At 49.8% G+C, this 23,253-nt stretch overlaps 1 protein-coding gene across 3 annotated transcripts in view; it reads left to right on the forward strand.

Annotated features, from left to right (window-relative positions):
* Positions 1-2,090: 2,090 nt before the first annotated feature.
* STK35 (serine/threonine kinase 35) overlaps positions 2,091-23,253 on the forward strand; it is a 44,312-nt gene continuing 23,149 nt past the window's right edge. The window contains exons 1-4 of one of the 3 annotated variants that reach the window (XM_047068345.1): positions 2,091-2,413; positions 3,004-3,601; positions 15,905-16,654; positions 16,824-17,822. In XM_047068345.1, coding sequence (XP_046924301.1) covers positions 2,108-2,413; positions 3,004-3,601; positions 15,905-16,617 — 1,617 coding nt within the window. In that variant the 5' untranslated portion in view covers positions 2,091-2,107 and the 3' untranslated portion in view covers positions 16,618-16,654; positions 16,824-17,822. Of the gene's footprint in view, positions 2,414-2,899; positions 2,929-3,003; positions 3,602-15,904; positions 16,655-16,823; positions 17,823-23,253 lie in introns of those variants that run through there. The other 2 variants (XM_047068344.1, XM_047068346.1) reach the window with 2 other exon arrangements.

Below are 23,253 nucleotides of genomic sequence, written 5' to 3' on the forward strand. Positions count from 1 at the left end.
GGCCTCCCCACTGCCCCACCCCCACCCCCAGCAGCATCTCATGGTATAGGAAGACCACAGTCTAGTTATCCATTCACTTACTGATGAACATTAGAGTGTTTTCTAGTTTGGGACTCTTATGGCAAAAGCCACTATAAACATTTTTATGAAAGTGCATTTGTGAACATAAACTCTCGTGTATCTTGGGTAAATGCCTAGGCATGAAGTTGCTGGGCCATCGGGTAGATCTGTATTCAACTTCCTAAGAAATTGCCAAACTTTTTTTCCCCCAAAGTGGTCGTACCACTTTACACACTCACCAACTGGCTAAAGTTGAACATCAAGCTTGTTCCTTCCTGTCTTTGGGCTTCTATACTTTTTCCTTCTTCCTTAAATGCCTTACCACTAGTTTTTAGCATGGCTGACTTCAGGTCTGCCCCCTAAATTCATACGTTGAACTTTGATATTAGTTGATACTAATATCACTAATATTGCGACAAACCAATGTCCTGTGCCTTCTGATGTGACACACTCAGGACACAACTTTCTTTCAGTGGCATTCCTGCCAAAAAATGCATAATCTGAATCTAATCATGAGAACATATCAGACAAATACAAATTAAGGACATCTACAAAACAACTCCGTACTCTTCAAAAATGTCAAAGTCATGAAAGACAAAGAAAGGCTGAATAATTGACTGCTTCTCCAGATTAAAGGAAACTAGAAAGAGGGGACAACTAAAGGAAACCTGTGATCCTGAATTGGATCTGGGGGAATGGCTACATTATTGGGCCAGTTGGCAAAATTTAAATATTAAAGGGGTGTTAAAAGAATCATACCATTGTTGAAATTCCTGATTTTGATAATTATACAGAGATTACGCAAGAGAATGTCCATGTTTCTAGGAAATATACACAGAAGTATGTGGGAGAAAGAGGCATAATGTCTGAAACCCACTCTAAAATGATTTGTGGGGAAAAAAAGTGTATGTGCATATTATACACACATACACAGGAGAGAATATGGTAATGCAAATGTAGCAAAATATAACAATTTGTTATTCTGGTTAAAAGTATATGAGAATTCTTTACTATTCTTGCAATTTACATGTAAATTTGAAATCCCCCCCCCCACACACACACAATTAGTCTTTTCGATGGATGCCCACATTATCAGAAGTGGCCTATTCCCAAACCCAAGGCACTCTTTCACATTCTCCATCATACTTACCAATGTCAAAAATTATTCTATTGTTTAGTTAATAATATCTAACATTTACTGCGTGTAAGGCCCTGTCCTGTTGTTTTAACTGTATAACTACAGTGATTCCTCCAACTACGGTTCCTCCCATCTTACAGATGAGAACTAAAGACACAAGAAAGTTAATTAACTTGCACAAGGTCACCCATATCGTTTGTCTCCTCCAGGGGCCTAGAACCTCAACTAAGGTAGAGATTGACTTGTTCACTGCTCTTTCCGCAGCGACTTACAACAGTGCCTAGCACATTACAGGAGTTTAATTAGTACAGGTTCAGCTTAAAAATAACGAGCACCTACTAGGCACTGGAGTACAAACCAGTGAACAAACTAGCACTTTCAGCCTTGCATCCTATTAGCCACCTTATATATATTTTGCTACTCTTAATATATGCATTTAACTTATATATATTTCATTTGGCGCTATCAACACTGGCAAGGTAAGGTCCAATCACCCATTTTGCAGAACAGAAAACTGAGGCACGGAACGGGCCCATGATTTACCCAGAATCAAGGGGCTATGGGGGGCAGGGTGTGGATTCCAACCCAGGCCGGGCGGTTCCCAGGCACTACCTATGAATCAATCAAACCGACCAATCCAATCAACCAATCAGTATTTATTAGGCGCCTACTGCGCGCAGCCCCACTTCACCAAGCGAGGGCGAGGAGGGAGGGGGCTGCGGCGCGCAGTCGGCCGCGGAGGCCAGGAGGACGCAGCGGATCGCGGAATTTGGCGCCTATTTTTTGTCGGCTGGGTGTTCTCGCCTGTGATTGGGCCCCGGCGCGGCGTGCCCGGTGCGCCTGGCTGCGGCTGCTCTGTCGACCTTGGCAAGACCCAGGCGACGCGGTACTCGACCGGCCTCCCGGGGGATGGGCCACCAAGAGCCCCCGCTGGCCCGAGTACGGGCGGGAGGTGCGGCTTATATAAACAGGTTATGTAAAGGGCTCAGCTGGCGCGAACACGTGGAGAGCCGCGGGAGCCCGGACACCCGGTTCTCCCCCGCCAGCGCCGCTGCCACCCCCCGCGCGGCAGCAGGCTTCGGAGCACACTCGGCCCGGGCCGCCGCCTCTGGCGCCGCTCTGTACAGGAGGCAGCCCTGGCCGGGAGCGGACCATCCCCAGCCCGGGACGCCAGGGGGGAAACGGGCCGCCCGGAAGTGGAGGGGCGCCGGCCAGGTAAGGGCGCAGTCTGCGGAGTCACAGCAGGCGCCGAGGCTGGAGCCACCCCCATCACCTAGGGCGCTTGGGGAGGGCAATCGGGCCCCCAGTTTGGCGGGCTCAGGGACGCGGAATTTTTAACCCAACCCGCCGCCCTAGGGGACTTGGGTCGGTCCGCCGGGCTCAGCTCTGGCTTAATTCAATGGACTGTTTACACCCGGGAGAACCTAAAGCGGGATGCGGGGAGGGGTATCCCAGAGGAGACCAGGCAGGGAAGAAGATTTCCACAGTCAGAATTGCTTCTTAAGGCAATTTTCTTAAATTGTAAAGACTGCTGGTCCTTGTTTTTTCTGTTTTTAGGCGACAGTTTAGCTGAGAAGACGGGGATGTTTTGCTTTTCTTTCCGGTTCCCCCTCTGAGCCACAGTCTAGTGGTTTCGTCTTTCCCGCTTTCCCCTCCCCTCCCCTGTTCAGTCATCAGCGGCAGCTTCCGTCTTAAAGGGGCCGCGGCGGCCGGAGGAGGAGAAGGAGGAGGTGGGACGCCCTGCGGCCTGCGCTCCTAGCCTCCCTGCTTCGGCCTAGTTGGTTAACCAATCCTTTCGTCCGCAGGTCACAATCCAAGGTCCCGCTCCTCTACGTCCCGGGGCCGGACGGAGGGATGAGGCAGGGGGGACCCGGGCAGCGCCGTTGCTGCTCCCCCCGCCGCCCGCAGCCATGGAAACGGGGGAGGAGGACGGCGCCCGCAGAGGTACACAAAGCCCCGAGCGGAAAAGGCGAAGCCCTGTGCCGCGGGCGCCCAGCGCGAAGCTGAGGCCGGCAGCGGCCCAGGCCATGGATCCGGTGGCAGCCGAGGCCCCGGGCGAGGCCTACCTGGCGCGGCGGCGGCCAGAGGGCGGCGGCGGGTCGGCGCGGCCGCGGTACAGCCTGTTGGCAGAGATCGGGCGCGGCAGCTACGGCGTGGTTTACGAGGCAGTGGCCGGGCGCAGCGGGGCCCGGGTGGCGGTCAAGAAGATCCGCTGCGACGCCCCCGAGAACGTGGAGCTGGCGCTGGCCGAATTCTGGGCCCTGACCAGCCTCAAACGGCGCCACCAGAACGTCGTGCAGTTTGAGGAGTGCGTCCTGCAGCGCAACGGGCTAGCCCAGCGCATGAGCCACGGCAACAAGAGCTCGCAGCTTTACCTGCGCCTGGTGGAGACCTCGCTCAAAGGTAGGAGCGCCGCCGGCTGTCCCGCCCCCATGGGGCCTGGACCCGCTCCCCTGGATGGCTCGGCCCCGGCTGACCCCTAGACCCGTAGGCCCTGATCCTGGTCCTGTCACCCTGGGCCCAGACACACCCTCCTTCCCAGGGCCCAGGCATTTGGGCCCTCTTCTCCTCTCAGGACCCGGGATCAGCCCCTGGTGCACACGTTAGCTGGTATTGTCGTAAAAAGGGCCCCTTAAGTGCTAACTATTATCTTAGTGCTCAATAAAGGCGAACTGTTATTAAACTTATAGCACTTGGAAGTTCCACAGGGCCAGAAGGGGATTGGGTTCAGAGTTGGTGCAAGAACTTCACAGCCCCCTCTCTAGGGCCTCTTCTCTTTCCCTCCCAAAGCAAACAAAAAGAACTTTACTGGACCCACCCACACCTCCTCCCTGTCTGGTTCCAAATGTCCTGACACCCTCCAGCTCCACCCCCAAACTCTTAACTTTCTAGTGTTCCATTTTCCTTGGGGACCCCCCAGCCCATCCCAGGACAATCAAACACACTGGTGGGTTTCCGTGGCTAAGTCCTCTGGGTCCTGCAGAATAATAACCCCCTTGGAGGGCCTAGAGCTGTCACCTAACTTGTAACACCTTTTTCTTCCTTTCCTCTGTTTTACATACTTAATCTTTTTCTTAACTCCCTAAGACTGGCTGTCTTGGGTATTTTTCTTCATAGTGAAGATGGGGCCCCAGGGCGGCAAGGGAACTTTGCAGTCATGGGAGGGCTAATCCTAATTTTTGGGTTTTAGCTGCTGTTAGGGCGTGAGTTCATGCTGAGTGTTCAGGTTCAGACTACAAGTAGCCAAGGATCTCTTCAGAGGAGAGGGCAGCTGGGCTAGAAAGGTCTTAGGAGACCTTCTCAAGGGAGAGGTCACCAATCTGAGTCCTAGCTACTAGGTCCTAGACTTTGGGTAATTTTAAAGGTAAACCCTTTCCTCTTTCTATAAATGAAGAAACTAAGGATTAGAGGTGAACAAATAGAAGTTGATGAGGTTAATCAGCTTGTACAGGAAAGTTGGGTTTCTTCACAGTTTTTCAGAGCTTAAGTGACAGTGAACCCAGATGTGTCTTGATTCAAGGCCTAGATTCTTTGAAATGGGTAAAGATGCCCTCACTCCCCCAGAGAAAAAGGTGGAAGTGACCTTTAAGAATGGGTAGGATTTGGGGTGGGGCTGGATAGGGCATTTTATTTGAAGCTTTTGCCTGATTTTAATCTCCTACAGCCCATCCCAAGAGAACTCTGTCCCATTTCAGTTGTTTGACAGTGGGTTGAGGGACATGATCCGTATCACCTGGGGTCCTATTTTTCAAAACAGGTTTTCACTTTTTATGCCCAGCCCTGCCTCCCACCTTAAAAAGCCCACCCTGTCTCCCCAGGGTAAAGACATTTGTTTTGAAAAGACTTTCCAGGAGATTTGAGCTCACCTGTGTTCTGCTCCCTCTTCGCTTCCGTTCTGAGGCTGTCTTCTCCCCTGGATAGTCTGGATTTCCGTGATTACAGGACTGCCTTGGGATGTGGGATTTCACACTTTGCCAGTGGTCCCCTTCTACCCTCAGTTCCGCGACGCCAATCTCGAAGTTTCCACCTGGGTGTGGAGTCTTGACTTCCTCTCCTTGCCTATAGATACTGTTCGAATTCTCTCGCATGTCGGATTTGTCAAAACTCCATGGTAAACGGCCGCAGCCTAGTCTGGTGGTTAATACCATAGGCTTTGGCGTTAGGCTCGCTTTCAGTCCTGGCTTGTCTGAACTCACTACATGAGACCTACAACAAGTTGTTTAAAACCTGTGGGGAGCATTCCTCTATCCATAGTAAGATAAGCGTGCCTATGTCCTGAAGCTTGCGGTGCACTCTGGGAATGTCCCTAAGTGCTCAGGTCAGGAGGAACTAGCAGCCTCAGCAAGTTCAGTCCACACTTTGAATTCTCTGTCATCATCCCTCTTGAGATTCACTGTGTTCAGGTTCAAGTTTCTGAAAAACTTGTCTGACCATGGAACCCATCCTGTTGTCTGCCTCGTCCATAACACCAGGTGGAGGGAAAAACTGGTATTTTCTACCTCTTTGTGTGAATTAAAACCGGTCTAGAGAAAGGAAATTAATTTTGCTTTAGGGCACACACTTTAATTGTCCCTTTCAGTTGTAGGGAGTCTTCTATAAAGTGTGGGAGCCTCTACTGTGGGTCGGGTAACCCTCTGGGCTCAGCAATAAAGGAAATGTAGACAACCTAGCTGTTGAAACTAACATTGACATTTACATGTCAAATGTAAATTTAGCAAGCTGTAAATAGGCATTGTTTTCTGCTATTAGTATTAAAGTAAAGAACAAAAAGGCCCACTTTACTCTAGGTTAAGCTTTCCTTGCCTTCAGCTTCCAAAATTTGCAGTCTTAAACTGCCCTGGGGCGCTGCAGTATGCTGTTATCACTCAGAAATGTCCGAGCTGGAAGGAATCTTACAGATAATCTGGTTCAACCCTGTCATTAAACAAACTCTTCTGCGGTCACCTTTTGCCCAGTCTCCTGCAATTTAGACTAATTTTGAAATAGGCCAAAAAAGTGTTAATCTGATTTTAAAGCCTCAATTGAACCAAATCTACATAATTTTACTTAGTCCCCATAGTAGCATTTCTGGGGATTGCGGGGGGGGGGGGGGGGTGGAGGAAGGACAATCTTTGCCCCCAAAGCAACCTAAATTGGGAAAGTTTGAGGACCTGTAGAAGACTTTAAGTGCTAATCAGGGTCACCTGAGGAAAAGGTAAGTTGGTTAACGAGGGCTTTCTACAGAGTGTTGCACAGGATTAACAGGAATGATAATCTAGAGTTAGCCAGGAGTTGGCTGAGAAGGTAGGCTTGAAAGAAGGATGCGTAGGACCGTGTAGATAGGTAAAGAAAGGGTATTTATTTCACAGTTGGGCCAAATAGAGAATAGTTTGGGTTTTTTCCCCCTTCAGTATCTGCTGTCTAGTGAATACACGGTAGGCATCTCTACAGTCTTAATCATTTGACCTATAAATTCAATGTCGAAAAGAGAAACTTAATGTAGTTCTTGGTTCTGTCCAACTTTTTTTGGTAGCTTCTGTGTCTTATGTTGTTCCCTTCTCTCTGAACATGGACCAAACAAGTCTCTGTGTTAAGTAGAGAACAGAAGTTTCAGAGTCCGTGGACGGAAACAAGCCTAGAAATGAGGATTTGCCCCCCTACAGAGTTAGTGGTAGCATTCAAACCAGCCTCCCAGGCTTTTTTAAACCAGATTAACAATCCTGTAAATTATTTGGCTGATGAGTTGATGTCTTTGTTTAGCTTTTTTAGTACTTTTCACAAAAAACAGGAGTTAAAACATCAACAGCTTGCTTTTATCCCCTGTTTCCATTGCCAAAGGACCCTGTCCCAAATGCACCTAAAACTAAGTTCAAGGTGGCTGCCCCTTAGGAGACGGCAGACAAGTCTAAGACTTAAGACTCACTGTCAACCTAAACTCAAATTCTGGCACACTCTAATGCACATGCTGATTCTTCTGACAAACAGCAACAAGTGATGTATATATAAATATATTTATATATATAAGTTTATATATATATAACATATGTAAATAAATATATTTATATATATAACATATGTAAATAAATATATTTATATATATAACATGTAAATAAATATATTTATATATAAATTTAATATATATAATTTATATATGTAAATAAATTTATATTTATAGATAAATAAATTTATATATATATATTTATATATATAATATATAATCTCCAGGACGAACCCAAGGCTTGTTAAACCAAGTAAGTTTGGAAAAGCTGGGGGTCTGGCTTATGCCATCTTGGTAAGACACAAGTTCTGCTTCACCAACTTTCATGTTTACTGTATCAAGAGATCTTTAGGTGGCTTCACAGGGGTGGGAATCTAGGTCCTTGGGAAGTCTTGTCTGTGCATCTATGCCCAGTGGTGACGGTGAGTCAGGCACTGCATTGGGAGAGGCTTTGCAAAGTTCCCTCCACGGGGCGTGCAGAAGACACAGGCCCAAGTGACCGCAGTTCAAGGTCGTGAGTGATGGGTAGCCTAGCAAACGGCAGAGGTTCCCTCTGGAGTGGGGAGACACGGGGGAAACAGAGAAGGTAGACTAGAGTAAGTAAGTTGAGGCCAGAGTTCCTGTGGGATGGGAAACCAGGGTCTTAGCTGCCTCCGCCCCAGCCTTTTGAGTGCCTAGGAAAACCTTAGGCCAGACCCCTAGAAAGCAACTCTGAATTCTCTACTGTAGAAGTGAGTCCTGCAGTTACCCCTGTTTTACCAGTGGGGAGACTGAAGTTTGTGAACTTGCGCGGTGTAAAGCAGCCAAGCAAATAACCAAGCACGGGCGTTAGGGCTCGACTCCATTCTCCCGACCAGCTGTGCCGCGCTCTTGGGACAGGTGGCTTAAGTTCTGGGTGCGCTTCTGTTTTTCTTGGTGGTTAAATGGGCATAATCACATTTTACTCTGAAGCTAATGGCTACTGTTTGTTTTTAATTATGTACTAATCAGTACTTGGCACTGCTGACTTCTGGGGCCTCCCCTGTGTCTCAGCTGCCGGGGACCCTGTTACCTCCCTTCTGGTCTGCTCGTGAACGTCCGGAGACAACCACGCAGACTTCTCTCACTACTGACTGCCTTCTGTGTGCACTGGGAATTGTAGATATCGGCCTCGGGAGACGGGAACAGCCCTTGCTTAATCGAGAGTTTTGGCTAATTGAGTTGCACTGGGTAGGCTTTTTATAGTGGAAATTCCTAAGAATTGCTCAACCCCCTATAAAACATCCGTTCACTTTCAACTCCGATTTGGCCTTTGGTAGAGTCCTTAGCGACTCCAGAATTCTGGACCCTTACCTAGTTGTCTTTAATGTACATATTCTGCATGCTTCCTACTGGAACTTTCCTTGCTGTTGTTGTAAGCCTCTCACAGTTCTCATCTGGCTTCATTTCGCCCAATTACTGAGCACCTACTGTGTGTGAGGCACACCGTGAGGAGGCCAGAGACTTGGTTTCCTTCTGCCTTGAGTGCCCAGTCTAATGGAGGAGATAAACAGAGCACAGCAGAGGTTACCTCAGGATGGCCTGTGAGAGGGGCTCTAGATGAGTGGCGGCCAGGAAGGTGGACTGTGTTTAGGGGAGGGAAGGAGGAGCTGTGAAAGGGTAAACAGAAGCAATCTTGGCAAGAGGTGAGGCGTGGGGAAGCGGTAAGGCCCTCACGGGTGGAGAGAGGAAGGAGTTGGCCGCCAAGGGTTATTTCCCACTCCCTGCCTGGCTGGTGGAGTCTGCATTCTAACAAGACCCCTCTAATGTTCTAGAACTAAGAGCCGGCCTCAGTATTTTCATGCTCCTTGTCTCCTTTAATCCTCCCACTTGCAAGTGTGTGTGTGTTTGTAGCCGGGTCTCCTACGTGGAAAGATCCGGATCTGTGAAGGTCAAGTAACTCGTCCAGTACTATCAGCGAAGGGTCAGCTGTAGATTTACATCCAGATGCTCTTTCCAATCTCCGCATCCTTGACACGCTGCCTTATGACTGTCAGAGGGCCACCAGTGGTGTCCAGACACAGGAACATAATTAACGCCCAGTAGTTGTCTGTTCTGGCATCCGGGTACCGTGCAGAATGCTTCCTGTGTCACAGTTAAGCCTTCCAATAGCCTCAGGAGGTAGAGGTCTCCCAGTTGATGGAAATGAAACCAACTCATAGGGTCTTACAACACTCGCCCAGAGGTCACATAGCCATGTAAGTGGAAGAGTGGGGGCGTCGACCCTGGGCCTGGCTGGCTCCACAGCCCTTGTCCTTTTCTGTTAGGCCTGCGGCTTCTTGGGTTCTTGGCCTCTTGGCCTCTGTAGGATGCTGTGTCTTGTCTTGGCAGCCACCATCAGGGGTTGATTGTCCAGAGCACAATGACATTTGACTAATCTTGTGAAGTACTTTGAACACACCCTGTGTGTTGATACTGGACCCAGCCTCCTTATAGTAACCTGACACAGCCCAAGGTCATTGAGACTGGGAGTTCATCTTTCTTGATTTTTTTTTTTTTCCTAACCCTTTTTCTTAGAAAAAATTATAACTTTTTATTTTTAAAATTTTGTATTAAACTTGGCATCCGACGTGGTATGTGACCTCCTCTTTTGACTTATTTAAGTAAATTAGAAGTATAACACGACCCTTGAAAGCATTCAGCCAAGCGGCAATACCATAATTATCCACTAACCCTTCTTGGGCTCTTGTTTCCAGTCGTTCACTTTTTTTTTTTTAACGTTTATTCATTTTTTGAGAGATGTGGGGGCGGGGGGGAGGAGGTGGGGGGGGGGGACACAGAATCCGAAGCAGGCTCCAGGCTCTGAGCTGTCAGCACAGAGCTCAAAGTGGGGCTCGAACCCACGGATCGCGAGATCACGCCCTGAACCGAAGTGGGGCGCACGCAACCGGCTGGGCCACCCCTGGCGCCCCATCCAGTCCTTCACTTTTACTTTGTTGTATCAAATACCAGTTCTGGTGCTTTGGGCGCTTGCTGTGCCCTTCTTGTTGCTGTCGGCCATAGGATTTTTTTTTTTTTTTTTTTGTCTTTTTGGTATTCTTAGAATAAATTCCTAGAGTGATCACGATTTTTTTATGTCACATGGATGGAGCATCTTGAAGACTTGTCAAAATCCTAATTAGTGCTCCGCTGAAAATTGCGTGGTTGGTCTATCAACACTAGGGACTTGGTGAACGTTAAACTCCTTGGGGGCATACGTTCCTGAACTTAACAGGGACCTTGCGCCACAGGGGGTGTAGAACGGCTAGGGGTTCCATTCAGCTCGGACTCCGGAGCCTGCTTCGGATTCTGTGTCTGTCTGTCTCTCTCTTTCTCTCTTTCTCTCTCTGCCCCTCCCCCACGCGTACTCTTTCTCTCTCCCTCAAAACTGAACTTAAAAAGGAATCCAGGCTGTAGAGACTGGGCCCTGCCTCTTACTAGCTGTGAGACCACAGGCAAGTAATGTAATCGTGAGCCTTAGTGTCCTCACTCAGAAATGGGGATACAGTTATGGTCTAAGTAGATAGGGGTTTGGAGTAAGAAGAGGGTTGGCCAGGGCTCTCTCTCAGTTCTTCCTTTCCATCACAGAGGACGGGTGATGTTCCTAAGTTCTGTTGATTCTAAACCTCCCGAGACCTCCCCCTCTCCCCCTCCGTGCCCTTCTCTCCCCTCCCCTGCCATCTTGGCGGTCAGAACCCAGCTTCAACAGTCGCGTGTGGTAGGGTTGTCAGCAGCCTGTATGTCTTAACGTAAACGGTATGTCTCCAAATCAGTGACTTAAGATTCAGGAAGCAGTATATCCTTCTAAAATATGCCAACAACTTTTATGGCCTGTTTCTTTTTTTTTTTTTTTTTAATGTTTTTATTTATTTTTGAGACAGAGCATGAACAGGGGAGGGGCAGAGAGAGAAGGAGACACAGAATCCAAAGCAGGCTCCAGGCTCCGAGCTGTCAGCACAGAGCCTGACACGGGGCTCGAACTCACGGACTATGAGAGCATGACCTGAGCCGAAGTCGGTTGCCCAACCGACTGAGCCACCCAGGCGCCCCTTTATTGCCTGTTTCTTAGAGCCGAAGTTCAAATCCTTCAGTCGGCCAGACACCGGTTCTTCGGACCCAACTCAGGCATCCTTCCCAGCCTCATTGCTGCCCACCTCCTCCTCCGTTTTCTGCGTTGACCCCCAGATTCCTTGGGTCCCTCGCTGCAAGCTCACACCCGCCCTGTGTGGTGTGTTCGTTCTGCATCCTTGGAGACCCAGCTCAGAGGTCGCTCTTGAGTGATTGCAGCCTGCTTTTCTTCTCTCCTAACCACCCTTCCCGCTTCGCTTCCTCGGGCACAACTGTGGCCTATTCCTTGCTCTCTTAGCTGCGGTTGGTCATTCCGCATCGAAAGACCAGAATCCCTTGCGAGGGTAGAGACCACTGGTTATCTCGGGGCCGGTGTCTGACCAGCAGTGTGTGCCCAGGAAATGTTTAAATGGAATGGACTAGAGCAAGGAGATCCAACTTCTGGAGGCAGCTTTGGGTAGAGGCTTCTAAATCCCTGGGGATTTTGTATCCCTTTCTAGGAGGTTGCTGCTGTCCCAAAGCTCACGCTGACTTACCCTCATGCTGAGCCTACTGGCCTCAAGTCTCTGAACAAAGCAGGCCCCATTTTTGTTGGGAGATGCCAATAGTACCTATCCCCCTGAGTAATGAGATAGGAGACACCTGCTTGACTTTTTTTCCCCTCCCATTTTCTCTGTCTTCCTGTGAGCTGTGGCTTAGCATACGTTTTGACGTAGAGTTTATGTGGTGGTCTCCTGGCTGTTGGCCTTGAGGGGAAGGTAACCAAACTACCCTGAAAGTGGGCCTGTCTCGCTTTAATCAAGCTGCATTTCTTGGGACCCAGGCGACAGCCTTGGGTGGTGGAAGGAGTTGGCAATGGAGGTTCACATCTTACCCAACCAGTCATTTCGGGGATCTTGGGCAAGTTACTTAACCTTCCTCTTAGTTTCCCCACCTTATAAAACAGTGTCCGGAGAGATGAGACTGCTCCCACGTTGACGTTTAAATGGTGCCTGGGACCCAGAGGCCAGTGGCCTCTCCCAAGTCCTGAACAGTTCCAGGTACCAGTCTTTTCTCCCGCCTTGGGGAAGCTAAATTTTTAACTCCTCACCTTACAGAACTGTCAGGCTGCACCAAAGGAATTATAAAATTTGCTTTCGTTTCTATCCATTCAAAGAGCTGTAAGCTTCATGTGGGGTTTCTACTAGACGGCGCATGTGTATTCCACTTATACATCTTGAAATTGGGGATAAGCATGGGGTGGCTTGGTGACCGCTGGGCCCGCCGGGAGATGGACGGGCACCGAAGCTCCCTTGGATCACCTGACCTTCATGAGCCCCCTGCTGACTGGTGGACCCCAGCAATGTGTCTCCGGGAATCCGTGCTTGGTAATCCCTGGAGGTTTGAGCCTTTTTCCTTCCCGGTGTGCAGTCACCTTGGTAAATTACAAGGCTAGGGCTGGTAAATTACAAGGCTAGGGCGGTGGCCGGTGGGAAGAAGGAAGTTACTGGGGGATCAGGCAGGCATCCAGTCGGTTGGCATTCAGGCAGGACCCAAAGGTACGCATTCAGATGCACCTGCAGAGATCTGGGAACAGGGGAGGTCTTATAGGGAGAGAGCACCTCAAAACCGTCTGGTCTGGCTAGAACGTGGGTTTGGCTCGTAAGAACCTGAGCAACACGACAGAATCTTCCACTTTTCATTTTCTGATTCCAGGGTCCTAACATGTGGGAGCTTCACTCTGGTCTACAGCACCGGGGTTATTGGAATCGGTGGCTTCCTCGGACTTGGCTGAGGCCCAGGAGGGATGTTACTGATGGTTAGGATGTCCTTTCCCCAAAGTATCTTAGGCTCCGCGAAGTATATTTTTTGCCTGAGACTTAACTCCCAGGAATATGTGGTGTAGGTGTCCCTCTCGTTTGGCAGACGAGGCAGAGGCTCAGAGGGGTTCGGCCATCTCTCCCAACCTTTGCCCACGGTTCTAGCCATCTTTCCATGGTATCTCCGGCCCTCCTTGTTTTCCATTGAACTAATGAACCACCTAGTTAACCAGTGGGCAGAGCTGGTGTCTAAACCAGACTCCTCATCTTCTAAGTCTCCCCTCCTAACCCTTCCCGTTTCTTTGCCCGGCCTTGCATCTCCACAAAAATGCATCAAGTGCCCTGTGCCCTCCCTCCTCCCTCTTGCTGTGAGGTAGGTAGGGGCTCAGGTAGGCAGTCTTCCCGGAGGAAAGGACTGGAATTCTCACATGCCTCTCTTATGTTTATGAGTAGGTAGCTGGGGATTCCTGCGTGAAAACACATGCTGTGGTTTTCTTACGAAAGGAGCCCACGGCCCCGTGCCTGTGCAGGGAAATGGCTTCTTGCGTCTGGGACGAGTAGCCGCCTTCCCCAGTTTTCCATTCTGTCATGCTCGCTGATGCTGTCTGTGTCTGATTCTGAGACTGCTTCGTCCTGACCTCTCATCCAGCAGCCCCCCCCCCTGTAGCACCTTCTGGGCTTCGATCATTCCCCCAGTGCTAGCTCTTCAGTCCTGGGGCCCGTCTACCCCCCTCCCCCCCATTCCCTGCTTAGGGCACTTAACGTACCCTTCTTCTCCCCCCCCCCCCCCCCCCCCCGGGTTCTTCCAACCTGGACCTACAGTGTAGTCTGTTTTGCCGACTTGTTTTCTTTTGCCTTTAGTTGCCGTGGTTACCAACTTTGTATATAAAGTAATCACCATTCCCCACCCTCTATTTCCCCACTTTCAGTGAAAAAGTTTCACTGTTTTCTGATGGTCGCCCTTGCCGAGGGAATTTGATGGCTTTTTAATCGCTTCCTTTCTGGCTGTACCACCAGTAAACCTCTCTTGCCCTCCTTTTTATGAGTCTTTACTCTGGAGTCTGGATTGATTTGGGCTTCAGATCACTGCATCATCTTGCAGTGTTTTCAGATAAAGAACCTCAGCCCATCAGAGCCAGTGACCTAGAAAGAGGATGAGGAGGTGGGAACAAGCTAATTAAAAAAAAATAATAATAACAACAACACCCATCTGCCCTAAACTGGTTCTACCTGTATTCCTTTGATTGTGAGTAATCTAAACAAATTATATAATTAAGGGGAAGTGTGGTCTGACAGATCGTGGTCAAAAACCTAGAGCTTTTGCCTTGTTCATCTATCGGTCTTGCCTCACCCTAGAGCGCCCAGAGTGGCGGCTTCTGGAGGACTCTGCCTTGGTGGAGACTGCGTGAAGAGGTGTGACTCTTGCTTTCCGGGGGAGTGGGGACACTGGTAGGGATCTGAGGACTGTCTTCGGGCATTGGCTCAATCATGAATGACCCATATGCCCACCCCCGGTGGGCCCAGCCTTTTCATCAGCAACATAAGCCATCTGCCTCTTTAGACTCTGGGGGCAGTTCCAGTCCTCAAGTAACTTCCACCAAAGGACTCCATGGACCATTAATTGCTTTATAAAGAACATTGGGATTTGTCGGTAGATGCCAATCACCAACTTTCCTGGAGTTTCTTTGGGTCCAAAGGAAAGACTTCTGGAAAGGCAGAGCCGGAGTTTCCGGCCGACACAGTTTGATTCTAACCCCTTCGTCTACTTTGGACCCCACTGTTCCTCCAGACTTCCTGTTTACGCCTCTGGTCCGTTTGTTCCTGTGTTCCATTATCCATCCCATCTCGCAGCCTAGAATTCTCTTGCTTATCCCCACTGATCTGCCTGTCCTTTAGGTGTAACTCCAGTCTTCCACCTCCCTCCTGACTCCCAGGTCTGGCAACTCCCACCCACCCTTCCCTGTTCGTAAAAGTTGACTTCAATGCAGATGCTTAAGATACTTGCCGTCCTAGATACCTGTTATGTCCCTGAAGCTAAACTTTATGGAGACAGGGGCCTGTTATATAACTAGCTTGTGCTGGGCAGATGTGGGTGAGCAGGAAACTCTGGTTGGAGTATGCCTCTGAAATAAAATTGTGGTGCCATTCTAAGTGCATTGACAAGAGACTCACTGGTTATAGGAGAGCGGGGTGGGGGGAAAGGTCCTTCGCTTGGAGTGGATGAACAGACCGTTGATGGCCTCCGTGCACACTTGCCCTTGTCTGGCCCGCAGCCCCACAAGCTGTGGAGGCGTGCTGCTGTCTGGAGGCACGGTAATGAGATACCATGGCTTCCTAGTCACGCATTTGAGTCCCTGGACTCTTAAGTCTCTGTGAGCCTCAGATTCTTCATCTTGTAAGATGGGGCTGTTTCCTCCCACCTCCTGGGCAGTGGTAAATACCGAATTGAATGGCAGGTGCCGGTATAGGTATTCTGCGAGTGATTACATGTGGCCGTTTACAGGTGAAGCAGCGGAAGCAAACTTGGACAAGTGGACCGAGGGCAGTTGCCTCCTGGTTATTCATCCAACCAGCCAGCAGTAAGCCCCTTGGTACCCAGGCGCCGGGTGATTCCAGAGCCAGGTGTCTAACACCCGCCCCTGCAGCCCGTGCCGCTCCTACCTTGTTGACCCTGATTTCCTCCTGCGTGCTTAGAGATGGGCCTGCTTGTGCGGTGTTGGCTCAGTGCCAGTTTGGCGGGTCCTCCTGGACCGGAGCGTTGTCACCCGTGTCACTCTTCCCTTCCCGAGCCGCGTGCCTGTCGCCTTACTGGTGACGCGAATGTGTCCATGGCACTCAAGTTCTTTCCGGTCTTCTTTGATTTAGGAGAAAGGATCCTGGGTTATGCTGAGGAGCCCTGCTATCTCTGGTTTGTCATGGAGTTCTGTGAAGGTGGAGACCTGAATCAGTACGTCCTGTCCCGGAGGCCGGACCCAGCTACCAACAAAAGCTTCATGCTACAGCTCACGAGCGCCATTGCCTTCCTGCACAAAAACCACATCGTGCACAGGGACCTAAAGCCAGACAACATCCTCATCACGGAGCGGTCTGGCACCCCCATCCTCAAGGTGGCAGACTTTGGACTAAGCAAGGTCTGTGCTGGGTTAGCCCCCCGAGGAAAAGAGGGCCATCAAGACCACAAAAATGTGAATGTGAATAAATACTGGCTGTCCTCAGCCTGCGGCTCCGACTTCTACATGGCCCCCGAAGTCTGGGAGGGACACTACACAGCCAAGGCCGACATCTTTGCCCTGGGCATTATCATCTGGGCAATGATAGAAAGAATCACTTTTATTGACTCTGAGACCAAGAAGGAGCTCCTGGGGACCTATATCAAACAGGGGACCGAAATCGTCCCTGTTGGCGAGGCGCTGCTAGAAAACCCAAAGATGGAGTTGCACATCCCCCAGAAACGCAGGACTTCCATGTCTGAGGGGATCAAGCAGCTCTTGAAAGATATGTTAGCTGCTAACCCACAGGACCGGCCTGATGCCTTTGAACTTGAAACCAGAATGGACCAGGTCACATGTGCTGCTTAAAATTCAGGGCAAAGCATCTTGAGTGTTTTGAAACTAGGTGAGTGTACTCTTTTTGCTCTGCATGCACGCTTCCTGGACTGGATCCTTCATCCTGGGCCCTTGAGGGAGCCCCGTGGAGTTGGGGGGGGGGGAGGGGCAGATTGTAGGGTGAAAGACCACAAAGTGCTTGTGATCAGAGACCCCCCCCCTGCCCCCACCCCCCACAGGTCACGAGGAGGAGATCTGTGGGGTGGAGGAAGAAAGAGCCCGAAAGTCTAGCGAGGTTTTCCGAGTGGACGTTGCATTTGCACGGCGTCTCGAGGTTTTTAGAAATCCCTTTTCCTCATCCATTGATCAATAAATGTACAAAAGAGGTACGGACAGTTTTTTTCAGAGAATACACGCTACCCCTGATGGTATCCCTCCTGGTCACACGTGCAATTCTGCACGGTTTAGAGCGTGCTATATTTAGGCACCGCTTTGTTTCCTGCCCTTTCGGTGCTAATCTGAGCATTTCCCCATGTGATCCTTTGAAAGTACAGTTTTCCAACATTGGCATTCCGTTACATGTGCCATAACGTAACCTTTCTCCTGCTTTAGACATCTGATGGGTTTTCTCCATTTTAGATACTGTAAATGACGTGCGAGTGAATAGTCTTATGCGGAAGTCTTTGCTTATTTAAGGCGATTGATTCGGGCTTTCGTTTGAGTGCTGTGCTGGGCCCTGGGGTAGCAGTGGTCAGCAAATTCAGAAAATGGCCCCATCCCCATGAATTCTGCAGCTTAGTTGGGGAGAGAAACATTGATCGGTAGTTGATTTCCCACAAAGGAGAACTGATAGGAAGGGTAATGAGCCTTTTAGGGGAGTTGGGGAATTGGGGGTCAAGGGAGCATTGCAGGGAAAAGGACTAGCCTCTGCAGAGGACCTGAAGACAGGCAGCCTTGCGCCTTTGAGTACCTCCCCTGGTTTGGGGTCACAGAGACAGCAGACCGGTGGTAACCAGAGAGACCGTGACCTGCCAGGAGAGCAGACAGAGCTGAGGTGGCAAATCCCAGAGTACCAGCAGTGGCAGTGGGAGTTCACCTGGACCAGAGTCTGAGGTGTGAGCGAGGGAAATGAAATCAGAAATCAGGTGGCACCAGGGACCCTGGAATTTGGCCTTGACTTAGTAGGCATCTGGGAGCCACTCGCGGAGCAGAGCAGCGCAGCAATTAAGAACTTCCGGCACGGGGGCGCCTGGGTGGCGCAGTCGGTTAAGCGTCCGACTTCAGCCAGGTCACGATCTCGCGGTCCGGGAGTTCGAGCCCCGCGTCGGGCTCTGGGCTGATGGCTCGGAGCCTGGAGCCTGTTTCCGATTCTGTGTCTCCCTCTCTCTCTGCCCCTCCCCCGTTCATGCTCTGTCGCTCTCTGTCCCAAAAATAAATAAACGTTGAAGAACTTCCGGCACGTGCGAGTTGAGCTGAACTGGGGCCTGGGAGACCAGACGGACCAATTAGTTTATTCCCACCATGAGGGATGTCGTTGAACCTGAAATTGAGTAGCCGTGAGGATGGAACGGTGCCTGGGTCTTCAGGGCAGGCGGTTGGCAGGACAGCTGGCCGGATGTGGAAGCACAAGGAGCTCCTAAATTTGGGGAGATTCGTGGCAGCAGACACAAGTGCTGGCTGGTGGATTGGTCAGATGTGAATTAAGCTCACTTCGTCCAGCCTAGTTTTGTAGGAAGGGAAAAGAACGTCCACCGCCAGATATGCCAGGGGGACACAGTAGCATTTTGCTTCACCTTTGCGACTCCGCAGGGGGTTAAGTCATTTCTCCACCGTCCTAATTTAAGTTGCAGGTGTATTTCTCCCTCCCTCCTACCTTCTTTTTCTTACGAGGGCAGGTTGGAAACGAGCTCCTCTTAAATTCTCTGAGTCCTTGAGATGAGGCGATGAGGGGTGGTGCTAATCCCAGGGGTCACATTGGGCACAGAGCCGTCGGTCACCCGGGTTGGTTCTTAGTCCCTTCCTTCCCCTTCATCACCCTCAGAGTGCTAGTTGGTGGCGGTGAGTGCCGAGTTGAGCCTGGTCACATCTGTAGTGTTCTCCGTGAACTTCTGGATTGAGTCACCAGGTTAATCCTTTCCAAAACCCCTGAGCACTTTCCAGATGCCAGGCCAGTTCATCCCCACTGCCCACCGAGAAAGAGTGCTCCCTAAAGCTCAGTAGGAGACAGTGCCGGGTCAGAGCCCAGAAAGGGTTGGCTAGACCAGGTTTCGTTGTATTTCACGCCATTTCACATCTCCTCCCTTCCGCTTATGAAAAAGCTCTTAGAATTCAAGTTTGCCCTGGAGTAAGATGACGGTTGTCATTGGAAGAGAGACCTGAATGTGGGTTAGAATCGTGGGGTTGTCGCAACTGATTGAGATCGGGTCTCCATTTGCACAGCCACGGTTGGGATTTGTGCTATTTTGCAGGGCACAGTTTTAGCTCCTATAGGGGTGATTCCTTCAGGTAGAAATAGATGACCTTGACATAAGATAAGATGGGGCATGTAGCCCTGCAAAGTGCCCCAGGCTCTGACTGCTAGTGAGGACAATAGTTGTGAGCTGTATCTGGCCAGTTCAGGGATCGGAGGCTTGAGTTGGGATGAACTATTGTGCAGCCTCCCCCTGCTCCCCACTTAAGTTTTATAGACAGAGAAGCTAATTCCACATATTCAACATACTATTGGGAAACTATTTGCCCGGAACTCTTTGGCACCAAAGATACGTCAGTAGATAAACTAGACAAATATTCTCGGCAGTCGTGGAGCTTATATTCTGTTGGGGAGATGGACTTATAAGTGATATGTTCGAAAATACTCAGTACTCTGGGGGCCTTAGAGCAGGACAAGGGACATCAGACTACTGAGAGGTGGAGGGCGGAGGTGTACTTTTCAGTGGAAGAGATCGGGGTGGGTCTCTCAAGACAGTGACATTTGAGTAAAGGTTAGGAGTGGAGGGAGTGAGTCATGAGGATTTCTGGGGGGGGGGGGGGGGGGAAGCATCCCAGACAGGGAGCAGTCAGTATAAAGGCTCAGAAGCTGGTCAGAACAGGGAGGGGAATGTATGAAAAGAAGCAAGAAAGGTGACTGGGAGTCAACTAGGGTAGGCCTTGGAGGCCATTGTAAGGATTTGGGGTTTTGTGCCTGGGTAAGATGGGAAGTCCTGGGTATGTCCTTCAGCTGTGTGAGAACTGATCTTTTGAAAGGATCATTGTGGCTGCTGCCCTAAAAGGATAGGGGATAAGATAAGAGGCTACTGTAGCAACCCAGCTGTGAGAGGGAATGGTGGCTTGGAACCATGGAGCCAGGGAGGGGAGATTGGATTGGGGATGAGTTTTGGAGTCAGCCAACAATTTCCTGCTGGAGCGAATGGTACGAGAGAAAGGGATCCAGGATGACTTAGAGGTTTCTGGTCTTGGAAGCCTTTGGAAGGATGGAGTTGCCACCAAATGAGATGGGAGGGGCATCGAGAGGAACAGGTTTGGCTGGGGAAAGTTAGGCTTTGCTGTCGTGTGAAAGTTTGGAATGCCTAAGTGGAATCCAGGCACAGAGGTGGGACAGGCAGCTAGAGGAGTCTGGGGTTCACGGGTGAGATCTGGTCTAGAGATAACAAATTTAGAGACTGCCAAGGCACCGCAGCGGGCATAGTGATTTCCAAGAGGGACTGAGCTCTGGGCCATCCCACAGTGAGGTTGGGGAGAAGGAAAGGAGCCAGAGAGGAGACCTGGGTCTGGTGTCCTGGAAGCTGGATGAAGACGAGACATCAGGAGGGGGAAGTAATCAGCTGTGGTCCTTGTGGCGGTGGGTTGAGGGAGAGGAGGACCGAGGATTGACCTTGGGCTTCAGCGATCAGGAAGACATTAGCGCTCACCAGCAATTTTGGTGGCGCATAATGGGGAGAACCCCAGATGAGGGTGGGTTTGAGAGGAAATGAAAGGAGAGGAGTTGGAGACAGTGAGAGAATAGACCATTGATTCTCCCAAGTTTTTGGTTTAAAAGCTCGGTTATACTCATGAAATTGAGGACTCCAAAGAGGTCCTGGTTTGGGTTCTATCTATGGATGCTGGCAGAATTAACAATTAAAACTGAGAAGCGTTTTAAGCGTTCTTTTCAAATGAATAAAAATCAGCTACGCTTTAATGTAAGCATCATAGTTGATGAAAAATATTTTCAAAAAAAAAATTTAGTAGAGTGGCCGTGCTTTCTATCTATTCTTGCAAGTCTTTTTACCATCTGCCTCAACAGTCAGCTGGGTTCTCCTGTCTGCTTCTGATGTTTAACCTGGTGCCACGTCCCTCATCACATAACCTCCAGAAAACTCCACAGTACATGCAAGAGAGGAGGAAAGTAAAAAGGCAAACGTGTCTCGGTGTTACTAAGAAAAGGGTTGGCTTCATGGAGTCCCGCACTCCAGACCACACTTTGGAGAACCAGGGGTGTAGATGTCTCTCCCTGAGGAATTTTGTGTGGAGGGCAGCTGGAGACCTAGAAAGAAGGAATTATTCAAGGTCCCAAATGAAGACAGGGAACTTGTGTGTCCTTAGTCCTTGCCAGCTTTCCCATTAGACCTGTTGTCGTGTGTCAAACTCCCACCACGTGTAGGCAACACTCTTGTCCCTGGTACCGGCATGATGGAGAACCGCCTCCGTAATCTGGGGTTGTAGATTTCAGAGTAATGTCCAAGTCAGGGTCCCCCTGGCTCTAGCTCTCTGCAGCACTGAACGCATGCACTTGGGGTTGACAACACAGGGCTCCTCTGAAAAGAGCCTGGTGGACCATCCGGGACCAAGTGGTTCTGTTTTTGTGGTTGCCTGGCTGTGGGACCTCAGGCAAGTTATTTTACCTCTCTGGATTTTATCCTCCATTAAATGGGGTAGATCATAATTACCTTATTGAGGTTTTACTGTCCATAAAATGAGATAGATATTTCTTGTTGAGGTGGCTGGAATCACAAGAGGTTGTGCAAGCACCCTGTGTAAACTGTGTAAGTGCAATGCTAAATTTTAGATACACACTTTGGCTCGAGGCGAAAGTATTGTATTCTGTTCCTCTCCGAAGACCATGGTTTTTAGTAGCCTCGCCTCAGAGGATTACCAGATTGCTTTTTCTTTCTTTTTTTTTTTTTTTTTTAAAACAAAGCTGGGCTCAGAGGCAACTCTGTCCAATTGCTTGTTCCAGAAAACTTCTCTATTTTTAAAGATTACTCAATGGTGGGTCTTATCGCTCTCTTATTTGTCATTTTTTAAAGATGTTTAATAATTCCTAATGTTTCCTCCCAGCTGGCCACAAACCTTACCCAAAGTGGGTAAGCCAGACTGGTGTTCTGCGTGCCACCGCCCATGTTACCAAGGGAGGGTGCTGCAAGATGAGGGAATCCACATTCGTGTCCAAGTTTGCTGTCTCCTATACAAGCCTCGGTTACTAGGGCCGGACGAAGCCAGGGCCCTTGAGTGACATTTACTTGGAGCGGGTGGCTCAGGCCTGCTGAAGGAAATCAGATGTTGCTGTGACCTGAAGGGTCATAGAAAATACTCTTTGTTCCATATGTGAGCTTGGTAGCTGCCTAACATCGGAGAAAAAAGAATCCGGCTTAAGTTATTGTTGAAGTAATAAAGGATATATTTATCCTTGGCCTGTGGTCCAAAGACGTGGCTCTGGGCTCGCATGCTGGATGACCTGAGTTGACCCCTTGACCCGGGCTTCAGATTTTTCTTGTTTTGTGAGATTTGAGAGGACGGTCCCCCAACTTCTGGCGGGGCCCCTCACGGTTTTCTGCAGATTCCCAACCTTTTCCAGATCATCTAACAGGCAACAGCATGTTCGTTCGCATCGGAGCTATAGAAATCTCTTCAGATCATTTGTTTGCTTTTGGCAGAATCCTACCCAAATTGTGTCCCATTCTGAGTGTCCAGTTAATCAAAAGTGATGCTGGAGACTAAAAGATGGGAAAGAAATGCTTAACGTGGTTCGTTTTAAACAGCTGAATTTCCAGAACAGGATCCCTGGAGGGTAAATTAAAACACAGGTTGTCGGGGAAATTGGGAACCTGGGACAGATAGGCATTTGGGTCCCCTCTCAGTTGAGGGTGACTTCCTGCCCCAGCTGTGAATCCAGGAGCACATAAGCCCTGCCCTTCCCTCACAGGACTGCAGGCCCTGTGGGAAGCACACACATGAAACTGAGCTTCCCGGCCATGGGACCCCCACCTGGAGACCCTGTGCATGTGAGGTTAAGGTTAAAGGAGTAGGTTTTGAAGGAGGGCGACAGTTCCGAAGGTGGCCAGGATGGGGGTAGTCACTGGCCATCCGTGGGCCAAGTGTTTTTTTGTTGTTGTTGTTGTTGTTTTTTTTTAATTTCTTTTTTTTAATTTTTTTTTTTTTTAACGTTTATTTTATTTTTGAGACAGAGAGACAGAGCATGAACGGGCGAGGGGCAGAGAGAGAGGGAGACACAGAACCGGAAACAGGCTCCAGGCTCCAAGCCATCAGCCCAGAGCCCGACGCGGGGCTCGAACTCACGGAGCGCGAGATCGTGACCTGAGCTGAAGTCGGACGCTTAACCGACTGCGCCACCCAGGCGCCCCCCAAGTGTTTTTGACCATTATTTCATTTATTTCTTTTCATGTGACTTCC

The sequence above is a fragment of the Lynx rufus genome, unplaced genomic scaffold, assembly GCF_022079265.1.
Source record: "Lynx rufus isolate CCGP_SWC_20201006 ecotype Redwood Valley unplaced genomic scaffold, mLynRuf1.p SCAF_8, whole genome shotgun sequence".
Classification (NCBI taxonomy): domain Eukaryota; kingdom Metazoa; phylum Chordata; class Mammalia; order Carnivora; family Felidae; genus Lynx; species Lynx rufus.